Source organism: Suillus plorans, assembly GCF_016647745.1.
Source record: "Suillus plorans strain S12 chromosome Unknown HD556scaffold_19, whole genome shotgun sequence".
Lineage (NCBI taxonomy): Eukaryota > Fungi > Basidiomycota > Agaricomycetes > Boletales > Suillaceae > Suillus > Suillus plorans.
Genome location: NW_024537403.1, coordinates 562,682 through 581,759, shown reverse-complemented (window position 1 = coordinate 581,759; position 19,078 = coordinate 562,682). Strand labels below are relative to the sequence as shown.

The 19,078-nt window shown below is 49.9% G+C and overlaps 7 protein-coding genes across 7 annotated transcripts; 3 read left to right on the top strand and 4 right to left on the bottom strand.

Annotated features, from left to right (window-relative positions):
- Nucleotides 1-610: 610 nt before the first annotated feature.
- HD556DRAFT_301661 (terpenoid cyclases/protein prenyltransferase alpha-alpha toroid) lies at nt 611-2,700 on the bottom strand. Its single transcript, XM_041310200.1, has 7 exons — nt 2,311-2,700; nt 2,097-2,252; nt 1,963-2,046; nt 1,385-1,905; nt 1,239-1,326; nt 1,068-1,186; nt 611-1,020 (listed from the first exon to the last, which is right to left on the bottom strand). The coding sequence occupies exons 1-7, from the start codon at nt 2,592-2,594 to the stop codon at nt 761-763; spliced, it is 1,512 nt and encodes a 503-aa protein (XP_041161942.1). The 5' UTR covers nt 2,595-2,700; the 3' UTR covers nt 611-760.
- A 106-nt stretch (nt 2,701-2,806) lies between these two features.
- Nucleotides 2,807-5,433, bottom strand: HD556DRAFT_1234613 (Saccharopine dehydrogenase-domain-containing protein; the record flags this gene model as incomplete). The annotated part of the gene is made up of 8 exons (XM_041297676.1): nt 2,807-3,025; nt 3,081-3,321; nt 3,378-3,817; nt 3,869-4,215; nt 4,265-4,922; nt 4,973-5,120; nt 5,172-5,352; nt 5,403-5,433. The coding sequence occupies 8 exons, from the start codon at nt 5,431-5,433 to the stop codon at nt 2,807-2,809; spliced, it is 2,265 nt and encodes a 754-aa protein (XP_041161941.1).
- Nucleotides 5,434-6,034: 601 nt separating this feature from the next.
- Nucleotides 6,035-7,365, top strand: HD556DRAFT_1441723 (uncharacterized protein; the record flags this gene model as incomplete). The annotated part of the gene is made up of 2 exons (XM_041306339.1): nt 6,035-7,069; nt 7,117-7,365. 2 exons carry the CDS (start codon nt 6,035-6,037, stop codon nt 7,363-7,365), a joined length of 1,284 nt encoding a protein of 427 aa, XP_041161940.1.
- Nucleotides 7,366-7,697: 332 nt separating this feature from the next.
- HD556DRAFT_1361358 (general substrate transporter) lies at nt 7,698-10,121 on the top strand. The gene is made up of 10 exons (XM_041302641.1): nt 7,698-7,934; nt 7,984-8,032; nt 8,085-8,254; nt 8,311-8,369; nt 8,426-8,630; nt 8,686-8,792; nt 8,843-9,130; nt 9,182-9,569; nt 9,622-9,727; nt 9,782-10,121. Exons 1-10 carry the CDS (start codon nt 7,895-7,897, stop codon nt 9,927-9,929), a joined length of 1,560 nt encoding a protein of 519 aa, XP_041161939.1. The 5' UTR covers nt 7,698-7,894; the 3' UTR covers nt 9,930-10,121.
- HD556DRAFT_1361353 (uncharacterized protein) lies at nt 10,122-11,524 on the bottom strand. The gene is made up of 6 exons (XM_041302640.1): nt 11,053-11,524; nt 10,985-10,994; nt 10,891-10,932; nt 10,626-10,839; nt 10,473-10,557; nt 10,122-10,418 (listed from the first exon to the last, which is right to left on the bottom strand). Exons 1-6 carry the CDS (start codon nt 11,495-11,497, stop codon nt 10,132-10,134), a joined length of 1,083 nt encoding a protein of 360 aa, XP_041161938.1. The 5' UTR covers nt 11,498-11,524; the 3' UTR covers nt 10,122-10,131.
- A 40-nt stretch (nt 11,525-11,564) lies between these two features.
- Nucleotides 11,565-13,256, bottom strand: HD556DRAFT_301512 (uncharacterized protein). The gene is made up of 3 exons (XM_041310199.1): nt 13,189-13,256; nt 13,004-13,138; nt 11,565-12,945 (listed from the first exon to the last, which is right to left on the bottom strand). The coding sequence occupies exons 2-3, from the start codon at nt 13,059-13,061 to the stop codon at nt 11,690-11,692; spliced, it is 1,314 nt and encodes a 437-aa protein (XP_041161937.1). The 5' UTR covers nt 13,062-13,138; nt 13,189-13,256; the 3' UTR covers nt 11,565-11,689.
- A 1,619-nt stretch (nt 13,257-14,875) lies between these two features.
- On the top strand, nt 14,876-19,073 carry HD556DRAFT_1361342 (uncharacterized protein). The gene is made up of 3 exons (XM_041302639.1): nt 14,876-15,025; nt 15,116-17,143; nt 17,194-19,073. The coding sequence occupies exons 1-3, from the start codon at nt 15,004-15,006 to the stop codon at nt 18,798-18,800; spliced, it is 3,657 nt and encodes a 1,218-aa protein (XP_041161936.1). The 5' UTR covers nt 14,876-15,003; the 3' UTR covers nt 18,801-19,073.
- The last annotated feature ends 5 nt before the right edge of the window (nt 19,074-19,078 follow it).

Genomic DNA, 19,078 nt, shown 5'->3' with positions numbered 1-19,078 from the left:
CATTGATGATGAAAGAGGCTGTTTGCTGTTCCATCGGGGTGGTGCCTAGTATCCGTAGGCAGATTCGTGAGGACATGTACAAGTGCGGGAGTGAAGCCGAGCAATCATCACAATTACAAATCTGCGGTCATCTATTACGGACTTTGAAAAATATTTGCAAAAGATAAGGGATTAATTATTGAAAAGACGACTGTCTTGAAAGAGGTTTGGACAACGGCAGCCACCAGCGACTTACCTGAGTTGTATATTAGTCAGCGGATAATTCTGGCGTTACAATATTCACAGTGACAGCTTAAGATAGATTTAGAGTTTAATCAAAAGTTTTGCAAATTCAACTCACAGCTGGGAGCCTTGTATGACGCGTTATCGGGGTACCTTATCCCCTCCACCTGTACATCACTCGTTACACAGTCCGATCGAACTTCAAGGAATGACTCGTTGATGACTGAGTCGCTATCCATGTTCCTTCTTTATATGCCACAACCTATCACCTCACGCCTTGTGGTCCCAATGTGAATGTGCTGCGGGAATGTGCCCCAGCATGGACGGAAAAACATCAGTAATGATGCATGTATTTCGAGAATGATCCGTGGCGCGTGTCCTCCTACTTCCAAGTATATTGTTGGTGGAGCATCGGCAGAGCTTTGCAGTTTTGTCATTCGTTGTTTTAACTTTATACAGATCGTATATGACTCGTTCCTTGATGATATCTTACACCACATGATACCCTGCGCCACACGATCCTGTGTTGACCTGCCATTCAAGTTTTCTTGGGCCGTGAAGGAATCGTTTGTTTGTAGAAATGCGCCATCATACCCTCCGTGTGTGTCATCGTTAGATTGAATACCGGATGTGTCGCATTCTGCATAAAACCTCCATAAGTCACTCGGCACTCGAAATTGGCACAGAAAATCACCATCCGGTTATTTTGCGCTCCAAGCACACGAGATGTGCCCTCCTCCTCTGTCCATGATAGAGAGTGTGAGAAGCACGCTTGACGAAGTTGCTCGTGCTTGGACCCTGATTCGGATGAGCCATTAGCTTTCCGATCAAAGCTTGCGACCTACCAGCCGGGGTCCTCCAACCGTGAACAATGGCATCCTGTCGAGTAGATGACAGGAAAACATTATGCTGAGCCGCGGATAGTCCCGCTAGACAATATAATGTATGGTATGAATCCGCGGCCCTGTAAATATCATCAACAAAATATTATATAGATAATTCCATAACCCAGTTACTTTGGAGGTTTATCGCGCAGGCCTCCTGCTGGGTGTTGGCCGGCGCATAGGATGTAGCGCTGTAGCGCAGCACGATCCCATAAAGAATCTGCGTATGAGCTCATTCATCAGCATCTCTCGTCATGCAATGACAACCGATGACAAACCATCAATATCATCCCAAGATTCGTCCCCTTCATGGGCAGTAGAAGATTCATGGTTATCATCCCGGCCATGCGCACCAACGATGCCTAGCGAAGACAACAATGCAAAGCAGCCCCCAACCCACCAGGAATAACACCCATCCACGAGCTTATTAGTACGGCCCTTGAAACCACCAAGCTCGATCTCCGAGCCTTGCATCTGCACCAGCCATCGTAGCAGCGCCTTGAAATTTAGAGATGGCCGCTGGAGCGAAGGCTTTTGCAGAGCAAGGTACGGTTGAAGCATGACCCATGATGCTAGAGAGCAGAAAGTGTACCCGCCGTGAGCCTCACCGAGAGGCGGACGCGGAGAATCAAGTAGGATCGGAGGGCCTTCTGGCTCAGCAGAGAAATATGGCTGCGACGCAGATGAGAACCCTCCTTCGTAGGTCTGACATGACATAATGAAGCCAGGGATGCCCTCCAAAAGCTCCGGCGTCAGCATGTTCAGTAAATGTACCGTCACGAGGAGGCAATATGTACCACTGTACGATATCTGCATCAGCATACATCGATAGAAACCCGATCAGAACTTCACAAACCGAACATCCACTTCTGCATGGTGTGCCACAAGGAACGCCCCATCTGATTGCTTGATGGACATGAAAAACTTATACATCTTCTCTCTGGTGGGGCGTCAACGACATCTCCATATGGGTAATAATTTAGGACTCACCGGTCGATCTGATCCCATCCTCCTCCCGGACCAGGCCTTCCAACGATCGCCAGCGCACAAACCGCTGCATACGTCGGCAGTAAATGCGCAGCCTGCCCCGGCCCACCTCCAAAACCGCCATCTGGATGCTGCCATGCCATAATAGTGTCGATGGCCCTACAAAAGAAGCACGTCTTGAGCCATCCCATCGGATAGCACCACCTGCACCACGCACTTTTGTTTATTGTTCGGATCTAGCGCTACACCCATGACGCTGAAGCTTTGGAGCGTCCAGTAGAGCAGCCATGGTTGGCTTGCGTCTTGACTGATGTAGCGGGATGGAAAGCCTTGTATTAGATTTCGAATCAAGAACTGTAAATGCGAATCTCTCTGCAACGGGGAAGGCGAGTCTGGGCTAAGTGGGAGGTGCTTGAGCAGTATGGTTTCTGTTTCTGCTTGGTGATCTGTCGTCTCAGTTTCGTACGAATCATGGGGTGACCTTCGTGGTTGCCGCATCATTGCAATAGATGATGGTGAGATGCAACGGCGATTACAGTGGCGCGCAGCATCGGGAAAAGACAATAACAAAAGTCAAACTCAACTTGAACTCAAACCATAGAATGATCGTGATCATGAAACGTGGTGAAGAGACATGTACTACGTGCGTCTATCTCTAGTACATCTTTTTTATTTATACAACATGCAGGATATCTGTGGTATGCGTAGTAGCCTCACAGTACCCTCTCTATCAGACCCAACCCTTCGCTCTCCAAGAGTTCACGGATGGGGTCACAAATCTCCTTGGTGTATGGAACGTGAACTCCGGGAGTTTTAAAAACGCCATCCAAAACAAGTTGCGTTGCAATACCGCAAGGAACACCGACAGTGAGTGCCATTGCGGAATGTCCAGATGGACTTCCGTATTGCTCGAGCGTCGAGGTAAGCGTTTGCTAGAAGGTGGTCAGCAAATTTGACTGATATAAGTAACCTGTAGCAAATACGTACCTCGCTGCCGTCAGCCCACTCGACCACGAACTTGTGCTGAAGCATGACGAGATCCCGTTCGCCCTGCTCGTACTTCATCAGCGTCTCGAGTTGCGCGCAGAGGGTATCGAGGAGGTTTCCTGCACGGGGCTTCACAGTCTCCGATGAGAAAAGTCCAATCCAGCGGAGCCCGGAAATGATGCGGGTAGCTTCGGCATCATTAGGGAACTTGCAGACCGACTTCACGTGCGCAACGAGGGTGCTAGATTTTGAAGTCAATTGTGTATTCTGCACAGATTCAAACAACCAGCTGCTTACCTTTCTGCAGCACCATTGGCACCGATCGCTTGTTGCATGACCTGTGCCCAGGTCAAGCCTTCCTTCAACCACTCCTTTTCGGATGCATCCAGCCAGCCCAACTCAACAAGTGCCTTGATGAACTCGGGGAATCCTTGGTATCTGAGCGTGCCGCGGACCACAGTCTCTGCCTCTGGGATGTTATACCACTCCCTGAAGGGTACGGAGTTACGGTTCGGATAAGCCACGAACGCAAATGCGGGCGAGATAAAGTAGGGTTTGGCATATCCCATCAACTCGTTGCCGGAAATATCGAGCTGTTTACCGTTGGAAAGGTAGGCTGCTGAGTTGAGCAGGGCGAGAAGCACTCCGCGGGATGACCATGAGAACTTGTAACCGAGTGGGTTACCCGAGCACTCTGGTGCTGGGAGACCACCACAGTATGATAGGAACTGCTTGATCTATGGAAATATGTGAGGCTTTTGTAGAGATAAAAAGTGACAATAGCTCACCTTGCCACCCTTAGCATGCACCTCATCGATTGTTTTGATCGCGTACAAATGGTCAATGCCAGGATCAAGACCAATTTCATTCAATACAATGATGCCCGCTCTCTTGGCTTCTTCGTCAAGTTCACGCATTGCAGGAGATACATAACTGGTTGTGACGACGTGAACTTTAGCCTTTATCGCGGCCTTTATGACAGCCGCGTGGTACGTGTAGGGGATCAGGGAGATGACGAGATCATGTGCAGCAACCTGAGCCTCGAGATCATTGGTATTATTGACGTCCAGAGAAATGCCCTGTGCATTTGGAAGACCCTCTGCAAGGGCTTGTGCACTCTGGAGCGTGCGGCATGCTGTAGAAGGAATGAGGATCGCCAAAAGGTATAGATTTTTGTGACCTACCGATTGTCAGCTCATTCGACGGGTCACGTACAACGTACTCGGCACACGGGCGTGCAACAAAACCAGAGCCAAGGAGAAGTACTTTGCGGATTTTCTTGCCTTCTGCCGCGACTTTAGCAGCCGCAGCAGCACGTCCGAATACGGGTAGGATGTCCTTTCCTTCCTCCAAGAACGATTTAACAAATTGTGGAAGTACGAATGCTGCTCGGTGCACGTCCTCATTATAGTAACGAGTGTTGGTTACTTTGCGGGTGGGTACACTGAGGACCCGACCTTGTTCCTTCGAGCACACCAAGAATCCGATCTGGCCAGATGGGTATGTCGGGATCGTGGTGAAGGCATATTGCGAAACTACGAAGATCTCGCGTGTCGACTTAAGGAGGTTATCGATCAAGGGGATGTGGAGCCACTGAGATTCTGCCTGTGTCGATATATGCCCCCCAGGAGTCAGTGCATCATGAAGAAGCTTGAAGTAGGGCTTTTGGAAAAGAGCCTCTGCTGGACCAACCGGATCAGAGGAATCGGTGATGATAACGTCGTAGGTTGCCTCGTTCTCGGCAAGGAACTTGAAGCCGTCGCCAATGAAGACCTTGACGCGAGGAGAGTCGAGCAGCGCAGACATGTGTGGGAGGTACCTCTTTGAGACTCTAATCACGGCCTGTACTTTTGTCAAAGAAGCAGTTATATGTTACCTATTCATGTACACACCTCATCGATGTCGCAGAGAACCACCTCCTCAACTGTATCATGCTTGAGAACCTCTCGAACGACGCCCCCATCTCCACCTCCAATAACAAGGACCTTTTTCGGGTTTGGATGGCTGGCGAGAGGTAGATGGGCTATCATCTCCTGATACCTACGAAAAGGTCAAGTGATTCGAGCAAGGGCTGGCGTATGAGTGACATACGAGAACTCGTCTCGTTCGGTGCATTGGATGACACCATCGAGGACCAGTACATTGCCGTAGGTCTCGGATTCGAAGACAAGAACGTCCTGATAAAGAGATTTTTCGATGTGCAAGATCTTATTGACCTTGAGGGTCATGGCCTGACCAGGCCACTGAGAGGAGATTTCGCGGAACCAACCATCTAGCAAGTTCAATCAGTCAATGATCAATTCATTGTTATATGGCACCTACCTTGGATCGAAGGGTGTGCGAGGGGTGACATGTCTTGAATAATGTTTCAACAGATGACTCGGAAGTCAAGTACAATCTTTTTATCGGATCTAGCCCGATGACCGACTTCCCGGGACGGCCCGTCCGTGTTACATACATGCATGATGTTGTTCAGAATGGTACTGTCAACGAAATTCAATGGATAACCTCAGGACATTGCTGCTAGTTCTCCCTCTACTACTGGGAACCGAGGCAAGGAGGTACGGTGCCGGTTCCTTCCGAGCACTTTAGGGACTAGCTTGCCTTCTTTTAGGTCCATAATGGGCGGAGTAAGAAAAGTACTTGAGATCGCGGAGAGCAATACTAGGGGGGGACGTTGACTAACTTGAATTAATGAGCTAACGTTGGGACCGAGAATGCCCAATAATTCAGGGTGACCGAACTGATATATTGGAATCCACAAAGGCGTCACTAACCACAATGTCAGGTATCCTGGACAATCGTCAGTGAGTGGGAGCGCTGCCCCTGTAACATGCCCTCATAGATCCTCATGCCAGTTCTTCGGGTGCGTTTTCCCTTTCTTTCCAGCCGCTTCAAAACGCCGAAATGTTATACTGTGGCTCGACATCTTCCTTTCTTACTTTCATCTTGCAATGAGCTACAGACACTCCCTGGAGGATACTTGTAGAGTGTTTATTTCGCGTCCGCGACGCTATAATCAACCAGCACCCACCCAACATGCATTCCAGCATTCCCCGTCGCCTGGCTTCACGCCCGTATATCTCGGAACCCCAGCACCCTTTTCTTTGTCAGAATCACCACAAAGTGCCTCGGACTCCACTCCGTCACCCAACACGCTTCCCGACGTCATTCAACTGCCTATACCAGGAGTCGCAGACCTCATTCCAAAGACGAATCGGACGTCACATGCCAAACGGCAGCCTGCCGGACACATCCCTCGTCCGCGCAATGCGTTCATTCTCTTCCGTTGTGACTTTGTCCAGCAAAAGAAAATTCCTGGTCATGTAGAAAGTGACCACCGAAACCTATCACGTATCGCAGGTAAAATATGGAGAGGCATGAAGAAAGAGCAACAGAAACCGTGGATTGACCTTGCCTTGAAAGAGAAAGAACGCCACGCTGCGATGTACCCTGGGTATAAATACATGCCTGCGCAGCAAACTTCAAAGCAAAGGAAGGTCAAGAGTGACCGCATCGCTAAAGAAGAGAGGGAGCTAGAATCACGCAGGGCAGAATTATCATCCGTCTTGGTACAGCGCGCACTTGAGATGAGTGATAGCTCGAAGCAAACTGCGCAGGCTGCCGCTCGTTACACTCCCTATCCCGCTCCCTCGCGTCCACGACGCTCGTCCTCGTGCCCCCCTGTTGGCGCGGAACCAGTGAACCCGTCCGCAGATCTCGACTCTTGGACTCCGTTCTTGGTTACTCATGACGATCTAGCCCGTCGCCCGAGCCGCACTACCATGTACCACTCCGTCACCTCGGAGCCAATCGCTTCACCTCTTATTCCAGCGTGTGACCTTCCGAACTCGCAGCCTGGTGGAGATACGTGGTTTGGTGCTCCAGTGCCGTATGCATGGCCTCTTCCAGACCGAGAGGACGACCCTTTGTTCGAGACGCAGGCTTCTGATGCTACGTCACAGTTTGACTCTCCCTTCGGGCAACAGGTGAGTACTTTCATGGATTTCAGGACTGCTTATTAATGCTTTGGTAGCACACCGAACTTTATTCTCAGTATTCCGAGTTCATATATTCCCCATTTGAGAACCTTCCCCAGATGCCCCCCGTGAGCATGGACAGGGGAGGGGCACTTGGGTTGGAATTTACGAATCCCTTCGGTTTTGACAATTTCTCATTCAACGGGGATAGCTTCCTGACATCGTCTTCTGACATGTCTTCGATGCTCTCTTCTCTGGATTGTGCTATGTCAAGTGACCCGAGCGCTATGAGGGGTACGGAATAGAGCGGTGGGACGTCCTGTTTACTGATGGTGAGGTGGCCACCAAATCTAAGATCATATAATAACCATGCATCGGTAATTTACATGGAAAAGCGTACCAACGTACCAACAGTATTTAATATATTTTCGTGGAGTATACATAGCTTTTAGAATAGTCTCTCGTTGCACAAAGCATCACTCTCAGTAAGATTTACTATCGTTCCTTACCTGCACCGATAGTGAATCACTCCGAGATCGACCAGTCTTATTACATCAAGCACTTGACTCGGACATCTCAGAGACGCATGTAGTTCTCACACATGCACTTGAAGACTTTGTTCAACGGTCCATGGGGACCTGGGGCTGACCGGGGGCCGCACGCAGGTACCTGGCAAGCAGAGTTTAAACGATCCACTTTGGTACTTAGTCGATCCGAGTCAGCTGCAGGATCCGTGGAAGTAAATGTCTGCCATATGGTCGCACGACGCAAGTACAACTCTTATCTCTCCTTGTTTCGTGCCAAATCCTTGCCAGCATAGTACTGTTCATCATCATGTTCAGTGGTGACACTTTCAAGAATATTCGCGTGTACTGTCAGTTGCAACATTTTTTGGTACACATTTTTTGCTCACAACTTTGCAGGGCTCGCATTCGTGGCTTACTGGGGCATCATTCTGTTTGGATATGACACGTATGTTTTTCATCGTTGAACGCTCACAAGCGCCTGTCTGACTGTGACCTAGTGGTATAGCTGGAGGTGTCGTCTCCCAACCTTACTTCGAGACTAGCTTCGGTTTAGTCAACGCCGATGGCTCAATCAACAAAAGCAAGGATACTGAGGTTTCTTCCAATGTTGTTTCTGTGTTGCAGGCAGGAGCATTCTTTGGCGCTCTAGGCAGTGCACCTATATCAGGTTAGTACATTGATGACCGCTCGCTGGTAGACTGATACATTCCGACCATCGCGTAGCTTGGTTGGGACGGAGGTTGACACTGATCGGTTTTACCATCATTTTCGTTATTGGTGCTGTGAGTGGTTCTTTGAAATCCATTATCAGATAAGCCTCTTACTCACGCGGTTCTAGATACTTACTACGGTTGCTGGTGGTAGCCGGGGTATTGCATACATTTACGGCGGTCGAGTTATCTCCGGCTTCGGCATTGGCGGTATCTCTGCTGTCGCACCCACTTATGTATCCGAATGCTCACCGAAGAATGTTCGTGGTCGCATTACCGGGTGTTTCCAAATCATGGTGGCCATCGGTGTCATGATTTCATATTTCATAAACCGTTTAGTCCCCTTTTGTTCATTTTGGCCTGAATGGTGCTCACAATAAATACACAGTTGGTGTCGGCCTTCACATGGCGAACAGCCCCAATGTCTGGAGGATTCCTTTTGGATTTCAGCTCGTTCCTGCAGGTTTGATGTGCCTTGGTCTTTTCACTGTCAAGGTTAGTCATCCTCGAACTTGCATGGACCATTGCAGATCATTTTAATGCAGGAGTCTCCCCGTTGGCTTGCATCCAAAGGTTACGTGGCGGAAGCCATTGCCAATCTTGCTTACTTGCGGAGGGAGCCCTATGATTCAGATGAAGTACGGCGTGAATTTGCTGAAATCGAAGCTGCAATTCGTGAAGAACAGGAGGCTCGTAAAGGCCTTGGATTGAAAGAAGCCTTCCTCGGGAAGGGCAATTTTGTCCGATTTGTCATTGCATTTGTGATCTTCTTGTTACAGCAATGGAGCGGACAAAACTCTGTTGGCTATTACGCACCTCAAATCTTCAGCTCAGTGAGTCTCCCATACAGTATCCTCTTCCCTCACCCACACGTCAGATTGTAGATTGGGTACTCCGGGACCACCAATTCTCTCTTGGCGTCTGGAATCTACGGTATTGTGAAAGTCGTTGCGACTGCACTTTTCGTGTTCTTCTTTGTCGAGAGTCTCGGTCGCAAAGCCTCGTTGTTCATATCCGCCATGGGAATGGGAATCACGTTCTTCATCATCGGTGCTATCTTGAAAACGCATCCTGTTGTCACGCCTCTGGCAGGCCAGTCTGCGCCACCACCGTCACCATCTTCAAAAGGTATGGCTGCCATGCTCTACATCTATGTCTGCTTCTACTCCATGGGGTGGGGTCCTCTTCCGTGGGTTTATGTCGCCGATATCTTTCCCACACGGACTCGCCATTACGGATTAGCCGTAGGTTCTGGTTCTCAATGGCTATGGAGTGCGTGCTAAGTCATGTAAAATGTTGTAATGCTGCTAACTCGGTCCTGTAGACTTCGTTGTGGCGAAGGTTACCCCAACGCTTGAGACTGATCTAGGATTCAAACTCTTCATGATGTTTGCTACGATCAATATTGGTGGAATGGCTGTCTTCTCCCTGTTAGTCGATTCATGTGCCAATTACTTGATCAATACTTATACCATGCTCAACAGGTTCCTCCCTGAAACCAAAGGTCGTAGTCTAGAGGAGATGGATATCATTTTCGGCTCAGTCAGCGCTGAGTCCCGCGAAGTGTTTATTGAACGTGCACTCGACCACAGTGAAGTCAAATCACAACCATCTATCGACAACCAGATTTAACCGCCATGTGGGCTTGTCTATTATCATTAATTATTGCTATTACCTGGGATGGATTGGAGGTGAATAGTACACATACCACAGCTTCACTGATCTTGCTTTCCGCGTTGATATTGTTATTCCGTCTCTAACCTATAAGCTGTATCACCCTCACGTTCAGTGGTACTCCACAGTTGATGAACTCCAATCAAGATTTAAATTGGTTCTAGACGCCGTATACTATTTTAGCATTCTCATTGGCGCGCTTCATGATATCTGCACCACTCCAGGGATGTCCAGCTTTTCCTGCGGTATATTCTGCAACCCACGGGATCATTGCAGTGTGACACAAGGGCAACCTGCTACCCTTGATTTCCGGTATAGAATTGTAGAGGTTGGAAGGGACCATGAAGGGCGCATCTGTTTCCAGTAGTATACGCGGTCCACCATCGCTCTTGGCCATCTGATTGACGATATTCGACGTATTGAGATTCGTCGAATAGGTAATAACCCCTTATATGTAGTAATTAGTTCAGAGGCTTATCGACTCAATAATGACCGGCCTACCAGTGATCCCGATGTACAAATTACGGAAATGATGAAGTAGTCGCTGTGCGAATTCTGGCGAGTCTGTAAAACAATGTATATGTATCTTTGAAATAAGATTTCATTAGACCATCAGCCTCGGGAATCAGTAACAAGAATGATCGCTGGCAGTACCTTGTGATCGGCAGGGACGTGTTCCATGAGAATCCTCTCCGTGTCTGCCTCCGCTTCGCGCGTGTGGATTGTGAGCGGCTTGCCCAGCCTGACAGCATGATTCAGCTGTCGGATGAAAACTTCTTGCTGGATTGCCCGTGGGGAGTTGTCGTAGTGGTAATCAAGACCCATCTCTCCCCAGCCTACGCATCGTGGGTGGGCCATCGCTTCAAGACTAAAACTCTCGAATCAAATCCCCAAAATTATAAAGAACGCAGAAACATACATGGAAGCCTCGACTGCATCGTTGTATGACTTTGCATCGTGCCTGGGAGGATTATCAGTTCACTCCCGTACGAGACATCCGAACCAGTACGCACGGGTGAACGCCTGTCAGAATCATCTCTCAGTGCAGGAATCGAGGACAGCGCACGATCGGATAACTCACCCATCACAAACCAGTAATCGATACCTCCCCACTTCTGTTCCCGATCTTCTGCAGTCAGTGCTGAGTCCGCAAGCTCCCTCCACGCCATTAACACAGGTGCCTCGCACCACACGTCCACGATTGCCCTCACGTTGCGATTGTGATACATCTCACGCACGAAGTCATGGATAGTGTAAAGCGTCCCATTCCTGTACTTGTTCCTGTAAGTCGAGAACGTCGACACGAGGTGGGTGTGCGTGTCGATGATGGGCTGGTCAGCAAGGGAGGCATCTGCAAGCGGAGGAAGGCGGAGGAAGGCTTCAGCAGGAATGATGTTGGACTTTTTCTTGTTGTTCTTGCCCATAGTGCGATGGGCTGTTGTAGTGAAATGAACCTGAGGGTGCAATAGAATTGATGTCCTCAATAGCTGCCAACTCGTGTGAATGACATGGTTGCGAGTAAGCATAAAGTTAAGGGTCAAAACTGTAGTCTCAACCCAACTCAACAACTTGGCTTTCATCAAATGAGTACTACTTGGACGATTTTACGTGATGCAGCATCATGATTACTTATACATGATGTTAATACACTGTCACTACTAGTATGCACAGAACGTCGGATTCATTGCTTGGCTATAAAGTGCAATCTACGAGGGATATTAGTGTGCGGCTCCACACTCGGACCATAAGGTGCCGTGCGCGAAGTGACTCAAATCCAGTTGCAATGTGTAACTGGGAATAACCAGCGTATCACCCGGGATGTACACGGACCGATAGAAATCGACAGGGATGCGGAGGAGAAGATGTCCCTCGGGACTTTCAACCCACCCTTCCTCGTAGGGGGTGGGAGAATCTTGAAGAAAGGAAAAGGTGGAACAAAGGGCATGAGTTGGGTTAGAAGAGAAACATATTGCAGGTCTTCTGGATATAAGTTGGTGCTTGTTTACAAAATCTAGATCCCACACCCGGGTGGTTGTGTCATATGAACCAGACACAATACGTTTTCCATCCGGCGAGAATGCGACGGAGTATACGGCCTGGGTATGACCTTGGAGTGTACCCAATGCATTGCCAGTGTCCGCATCCCATACTCGCACCGTCTTGTCTGATGAACCAGACGCAATGAGTTTTCCGTCAGCCGAGATCGCGACTGACCAGACGCGGTTAGTGTGCCCTTGGAGAGGGGCACTTACTGCCTCGCCGGTCTCTGCATCCAACACCTGGATTATCTTATCCTTTGAACCAAACACTATGCATTTTCCATCTGGTGAGATCGTTAAAAATAGAATAGCATCAGGGTATCGTGGATGTTTCGGAGTAGACGGGAAGTAACGAGGATACGGAAATAAGACGGGAATTTGGTTGGCTGAGGAAGTATCTGGCGTATAAGAAAGCAGACGGAGAATTTGTTCTCGGGATTTGGCTGCGCCACTCTCGTCCAGCGCATCGATGACTATTAAAATGGGTTGAGTGATGGTGGATGAGGCTTTGCCTATTGGCTCTACGATCAACTTCTGCCATTGTCTTGCGATGTCTCGGGTGTGCCTGAGCTCGTTGTCATCATGAACTACATGTGCTATTTCTCGCCGCAGGGTAAGATTGCCGTCAGCTAAGTCGCGCGCAATGGTGGTGAATATCTTTTCATGGCGGTGATTTCCTGTGCGGTCGAAGCAGAAACAAGCGCCTAAACGCCCAGATTCATGAAACCAGTTGGCGATTGTATGGGCGATGGCTGATTTGCCTCTCCCTGCCGTGCCGGATAACCAGAAAACAGGGGAAACATTCTCCCCAGTGCTGTTGATCCAAGACTTGATCTCAGTTAGAATGCCTTCCCGAGTGCCTGTGAGGCAAAGCTTAGATGTATTCAGTCCAGCACCGGTCGCATACTCCAGGTTGCTCAAGTCCAGATCCTCGGCTAGGTCACAGGTTGGCGAACGTCAGAAGATGCAGATGGGTTTGAGGCGCATGCTTACCTGCACGGTGGAGGAAGATGGCGGTGTCACGAGCCACTTTATCCCGGAATTGCTGCATGAGATCGTCGAGTACCTGATTGTAGCTCTGAATCGAGGCATTTGTTTCATTGAGGACGTTCTTGCAAATTCTTTTCCCTGTTCAAAGATAGTGAGTCCTGGGTGGCAACATGGTAGAACCTACTCACAGAAAATCTTGGTCTCAGAGTAACGGACAATGAAATCAGCGCATTCCTGCGTCTGTCATGCGATTTTTAGATATATCGGCAGCATGGATGAAATATTCTTCAGCTCCTCTTCTTCGGTCATTAGGGCATAAACTTCCGAGATCTTCTCGAGCAGATGGTAAACAGCAGTATCACGGTCTGCTTGATCGATAATGATCTGCCACCAAGACATTCGTCATAACCTGCCAAGCTGAAGAAATGGAGATAAGCGCACCTGAGACGCGCCAATCAAAATAGTCATTGCTCCCTGCAAATAGGGATGAATCTACCTGAAGGTCAGCTACATTCTCAACTGAAATAAATGAATGTACATCTCCAATGCCGCGAGCAACAGAGTTAAAGGCCTTCAGTGGCGTAAGAATTGAGGACCACATGTCGATCTCATTGAGAACCGTTTGAACGTTGCCGGTTACTGCGGCGGCATTTTTTGCGATTCCCGATACAGGGTGGATGCCTGTGACACCTCTAGTGGCATCCCTGATTCTTTCATTCACAACTTCTGGATTGAATGGCTCGGGCTGGATGATAGACTTTAGAAGTCGTGTCAAAAGTTAGAATTACACCTACCTGAAGCATCTGTACAGGAACGGTATCACGTCCGCTAGGCAAGACATCCACAGGTGAAGGGCTCAGAGAGCGCCCATTGTTTTGGGTGCAACGGCACTGGTTGATTACCTTGTCCTAGAATTTGCGACAAAAACCGGAGCGTCGTCTTGGAGATCCAGTTTGCGAAGGTGGGAGAAAGGACGGCTGCAACGATGTCATTATAGCATCAACGCAAGAGCGACAATGTTCCATACATCTTGCTTGGCTGCTCTCCTCCCCCTCCCCTGTGGTAGACGAGGGTTTGAGGGAGAAGTATCTTTGTTCATGGAGAAACTTTGAACAGAAGGCTAGGTCCGAGTTTTGAAGAGATGAGTTTAAGCATAGCACCCAAACGGCCGCATAGCAAGTTATATAACGAACGCGCGCTTGTCCCAAGCGTCCATTATGTCGAAGGAAGGAACTTCAAAGATTACTGGACCCATGCGGCTACGGAAGTCCACGAGGGCACTTGCATGCACCAGGCGCTCATCCGAATATGTTCAAATGCCCTCAAGCTCTCCACTCGGTGGCGTGATAGACTAGCTTGCGACCGCAGCCTGTCAGCTCTTACCGTCAATAACAGCACCGCAACTGCCCACTGCATGGAGGCTGCCAGCCACAAGCACGCCAGGAATCCCGGATCATGATGAGCTTCTAGTGTAGAGTGTGAAGTGACCGATCGAGTTCTGATCTAGAAAAGTAAGCAACATGTTCCACATACTACATAACTGTGCACTCTTGACCGCCCATAGCGGTTCTTTTATGAATACAGTGCCCATGAGAATATTCATTCTAGCAGCGCTGGAGAAGCGTGAATGTGAATGCAACGGTAGCCTCAAATCACGATGGAAGCTCATGTCCACTGCATATTAATCAGTCTCCAGTCTACTATATGTGAAATTTAGAGGCCACTGGCGTCTTCTGCTCTCCAGCAATCAGTCGTTGAAGAAAGAGAACTGTCGTGGTGTGTTCACAAGTCCAACAGGGCCGTCGTGGTTCCAATGGGGTTAGGTAAATGAGTGCAAGTTGCCGCAAATGGGTGTTTTTCCGACAAAGCTTGGTACTTGCAGCAAGTACTTAGTAAGTCCAACAAATAAGAATTACTCTCTTCAACAACAACAGCAACGGCGACGAACAGGTCTAAACTACTTCGAGCGCAGTGGCCGCTCGTCACCACGCGACGAATCCTGTATGAACCAGAATCAGGCAATAGGTGGGTTTAAAGCCGCTAAGTGGCTACATAATCGTGCATGTTCATGTTCATATCTCTTATTCTTCTTGCATTTGCACTCGATGCATCTAGAGTCCTCAGAGAACTGGGATGATGATTTCGAATTCCAGCAGAGTAACGAACCGAACCTCGGCAAACATCAGGTGGCTGCAGAGCCCAGATTCTCTGTCGCGAGTTCTGCCTTTGCTGAGGATTGGGACACCGAAAGAACCCAGCAGAACATCAAGCACTCGTCATCCATGGTACTAGGGCATAGAAAGAGCCATCCTGCACCTGCACTTGAAGAATGGGCGGAGCCAGGGCCATCAACCCCCACAAAGCGCTCTACAACCCAAGCAGAGAACTGGGATGACGACTTCGAGGATAGGACTGAATTCCCTGCTAAACGGCACCTCCACGCCTACTCTTTAAAAGCACGCCATTCATATCATACTCCTCCTCGCCTCAAATCCGCGTCTGACCCTGAGAATTGGGATGACGATTTTGAAACAGACAAGACCGACACGACCCCAATGACAAAACGGACGCGTCAGGAGGCATATCCGGACTCGTCGGATGACGAGGCTGAGCTCGGGTTCACCGATAAGGAAGAGGACAGAACTGTTACGGCTTGCAGCCGACCGCAGCTCAAGTTGAGACAGTCCCCGCCGCCGCCGCCGCCTGTGCCTGCACTCCCCCTGTCACTCCTCTCACCTGTAGAACCATTTCCACGTTCTCCGACGGTGTCTGTGTTCTCAATACCAACTACAAGCGGACGTAACTCAGTAGGGTATACGTCCACGTCACATCTGGCACTGAGGCCAAGCGCCTCAGGTGGCTCACTTGCTATGTTGCCACCCAGTCCACCAATACACCGTGAGCGACGCAGACTACGGAAAAAGTCGCGTCCTCCGCACATAGAGAACAACGTGTTCGAACTAATCGAAGAGCAGCGTGACTCACCTCCACCACTTCCACCATCCACTCCCGAGCGACCATCTACTTCGCCCCTCCCTCAATCCGACACAGGCTCAACTGGCCCACAGAAGACACCTCTCCTTTCACGCATCGGATCAGTCAAGTGGGGTGTGCGCAAGAAGCGAGCTAGTACGGGGCCAGCAGAGGTAATGATGCATGATCTAGGGCACGAAGACCAAGAGCACACGCCACGCCCACCTAGCTCGCTCACATCTGTCCTTAGCTCGAGCTCGCGACCGAGCTGGTTTTTTCGCTCTGGCGGCGCCCTTGGGTCTGGGTCCCCGCCGCCTCCGCCCGCCGCTGAACTTAAGCACGAGAAGAGCATGAATAGCATACGTTCGACCATGCTATCAACGCCCAGCAAGCTTTCAAAGCGCAAGTCCAGCAAGATGTTTGACCCAAGTAGCAGCAGTGAGGTCGTGGGGACACCCGGAAAGCCATCACTTCTCTCTGCGGCCAGAAGACCCACTTCCATGCAAGTCCCACAGGGGAAGGTCCTTTCGACCTCTACAGGGACACGGCACACCTCATATGGCTCATCAGTGGGTCGTGTGGCATCCCAGACGTTTAGTCATCCTCATGAGAGCGTGGAAGATCTACAATCTCGGGAGGGTAGTCGGGGCTTCATGGGTAGCATGCGGAAAATCAGCCTGATCAGTGGCACAAAGCACAAACGGCAGAAGAGTACTGCTGAGGTTACACCCCTCCCACCAGTTCCTATGAGCCCAATATCTCCACTCCCCGACGAGTCCGAGCATCCAGATCAATTACTTCCTCCAATAGAACTACAGCCACCATCCCCGCCCAGGACGCTGAACGGGGTGACCACGTCACATTCTGCGCCGAATAATATTAGCCAGGGTGTCGAATCGTTATTTGTGCCATCGAGCAGCGCTCCTGTATCACTATCCCCTAAGGCCAGTCCTGTCTCTGCAAGCCGCGGCTCTCCCGGCAAAGCATCATCCCCTCAATCCGCATCATTAGGACGGGCTACTCAAGTTCCCCTTTCATCATCATCTAGTGCCTCTGTCCCCCGCCGGAACTCACTTGGCGACCTCAAGATTCCAGCGAGAATTAGTCAAGCTCAAATCAGCCTTAAACGCGACCTTGGAATGGTGAGGGAATTTGCAGCAAGCGTTGATAGTATGTACCATTTCAGCTTCTACACATGTCTTGACTGAATATTTCCTTAGAACTTAAAGAACTGCGAGCAATTCACCATCACCTAATCTCCGAGGTGCACACCACCCTAACGAGCCCTCCTCTATCCCGAGCGGCTTCACCCCCCATGATTCATCTTGCCCGCCCCCGTTCCCGACTACGCTCTAACACCGAACCCAAGTCTAGCTTTTCAGAGAACAAACATTTAGCAGCAGCATTGAACGTCATCACGGCCAAGTACAAGATACCCTGGGAATGTGCCGAGCTACTGATTGAGCTCGGCGGAGGCACGCCTTCCCCTGCTTCTCCTCCGTCTTCCACTGTATCTGCACTAGCTGCGCAGGCTGATATCGACCTCCGAAAGAGCCGGGAGCGAGCAGTGACTCTGTCAGGCGAGGAAGCGAAGTTGCCCTCAGGATTCGTCGAGTCGGCTGCAACGTCACAGTCCAATCTGTCATGGCGATCATCATCAGGACGTCACGATCTCACCCAGCGACAGCTTGTCCTGTTGCGCGACATCCTCAACAGTACAGATGGTGCGCTTCCTGACGATGCATTGGTCCCAGAGGAAACGGATGTCAATCGACAATGGCGGTGGGGAGATGCGATGAGCAGCACTGTTACCCTTCCCTCTGAAGAATCAGTGCAAACTTCGCAGGATGGAAAGAAAAGGCGTCATAGCCGAATGGGCATGAGTGGGCTAAGAGATATGCTGCGGTCGCTGAAGCGGAGCTATTCGAGCCAACCGCCGCCGCCACTGCCTGCATCTACCACGTCTCTAAGCACCCAATCATCCATGGGCTCTCAGAGCCAGCATCATTATTCGCACGCGCATCTACCTCGATCACACCCCCAGCGAAGCTCCAAAACGAGTACTGGACCAGAATCGGCGCGTTCTACTGGGGATGCGCCAAATTCGCCGCACAATGGACAGTCTTTGAAATACAAAGCATCGCCACGCCGACCCTCACTCGCGTCTATCTTCCGCCTGGGGCAGAAGAACAAGAATGTGTCGTCTGGTGCAGAGTCTTCGCTAGATAGCGTCCATGGTTCGCGCTGTGCAAGCCGAGGCAGTGCTACGACGGAGGAAGAGGATTGGGATCAGATTGACTTTGTCGCGGATCTTGACGGAGCGGCGAGAGCACTGGGGATCGATGGGTCTTCCACTATCAAGGGAAAGAAGGGACGCTCACCTTATCTAAATCATTCTCATGAGATGCGCCCAATATCACCCAAGCGGGAGGCGTGTTCCTCTCAAACGTCGTTGAAGTGTGAACTATCCCCTCGTTCCATAAGACCAATGCGATCCACCAGACTATCGAACGTGGAGGAGGTGGTTGATGATCGTCATGTACGCTCGAGATCGAACGCTCAGCACCGCGTCTCTCGGCCACGAACGAGCCCTTCACGACCGCCGTCTCGGAACTACAAGCTTGCAATATCGGGGTCTGTACGCTCTGCGCCTCCACAGCCACCAGACGGTGACTCCTCGTTGCTCTCCGAATTTAAATTGTCGATGACACCGGAAAATATTAAGCCGCTGCTCGACAATGCGAAGGAGGTGCATCTGCGCATAAATGAATGCATCAGGGAAGTACGTGCGCTGCTGGACGCTTCTACGAACTCGCCATCATCGTAGTTCATTCATCGCACTTCATTTTGGACTTCATCATCATCGCACCGCACCGCACAGGCCTCATGCATGGTTATATCTGTACATTTTACATCTCGTGTGTTGTTGTTTTCTTTTCTTTGGTTGTTTTTTCTTGTGTGATAATTGACATCACGTTGATATTTATGATAACACGTACTCTAGTCTCTCACAGCATTCACGAACATACTTACATTACAAATGTGCAATACAAAACAAGTTGAACCTCGCGCCATGAACCGGAGCTATGTCATCCAGCAAGAAAG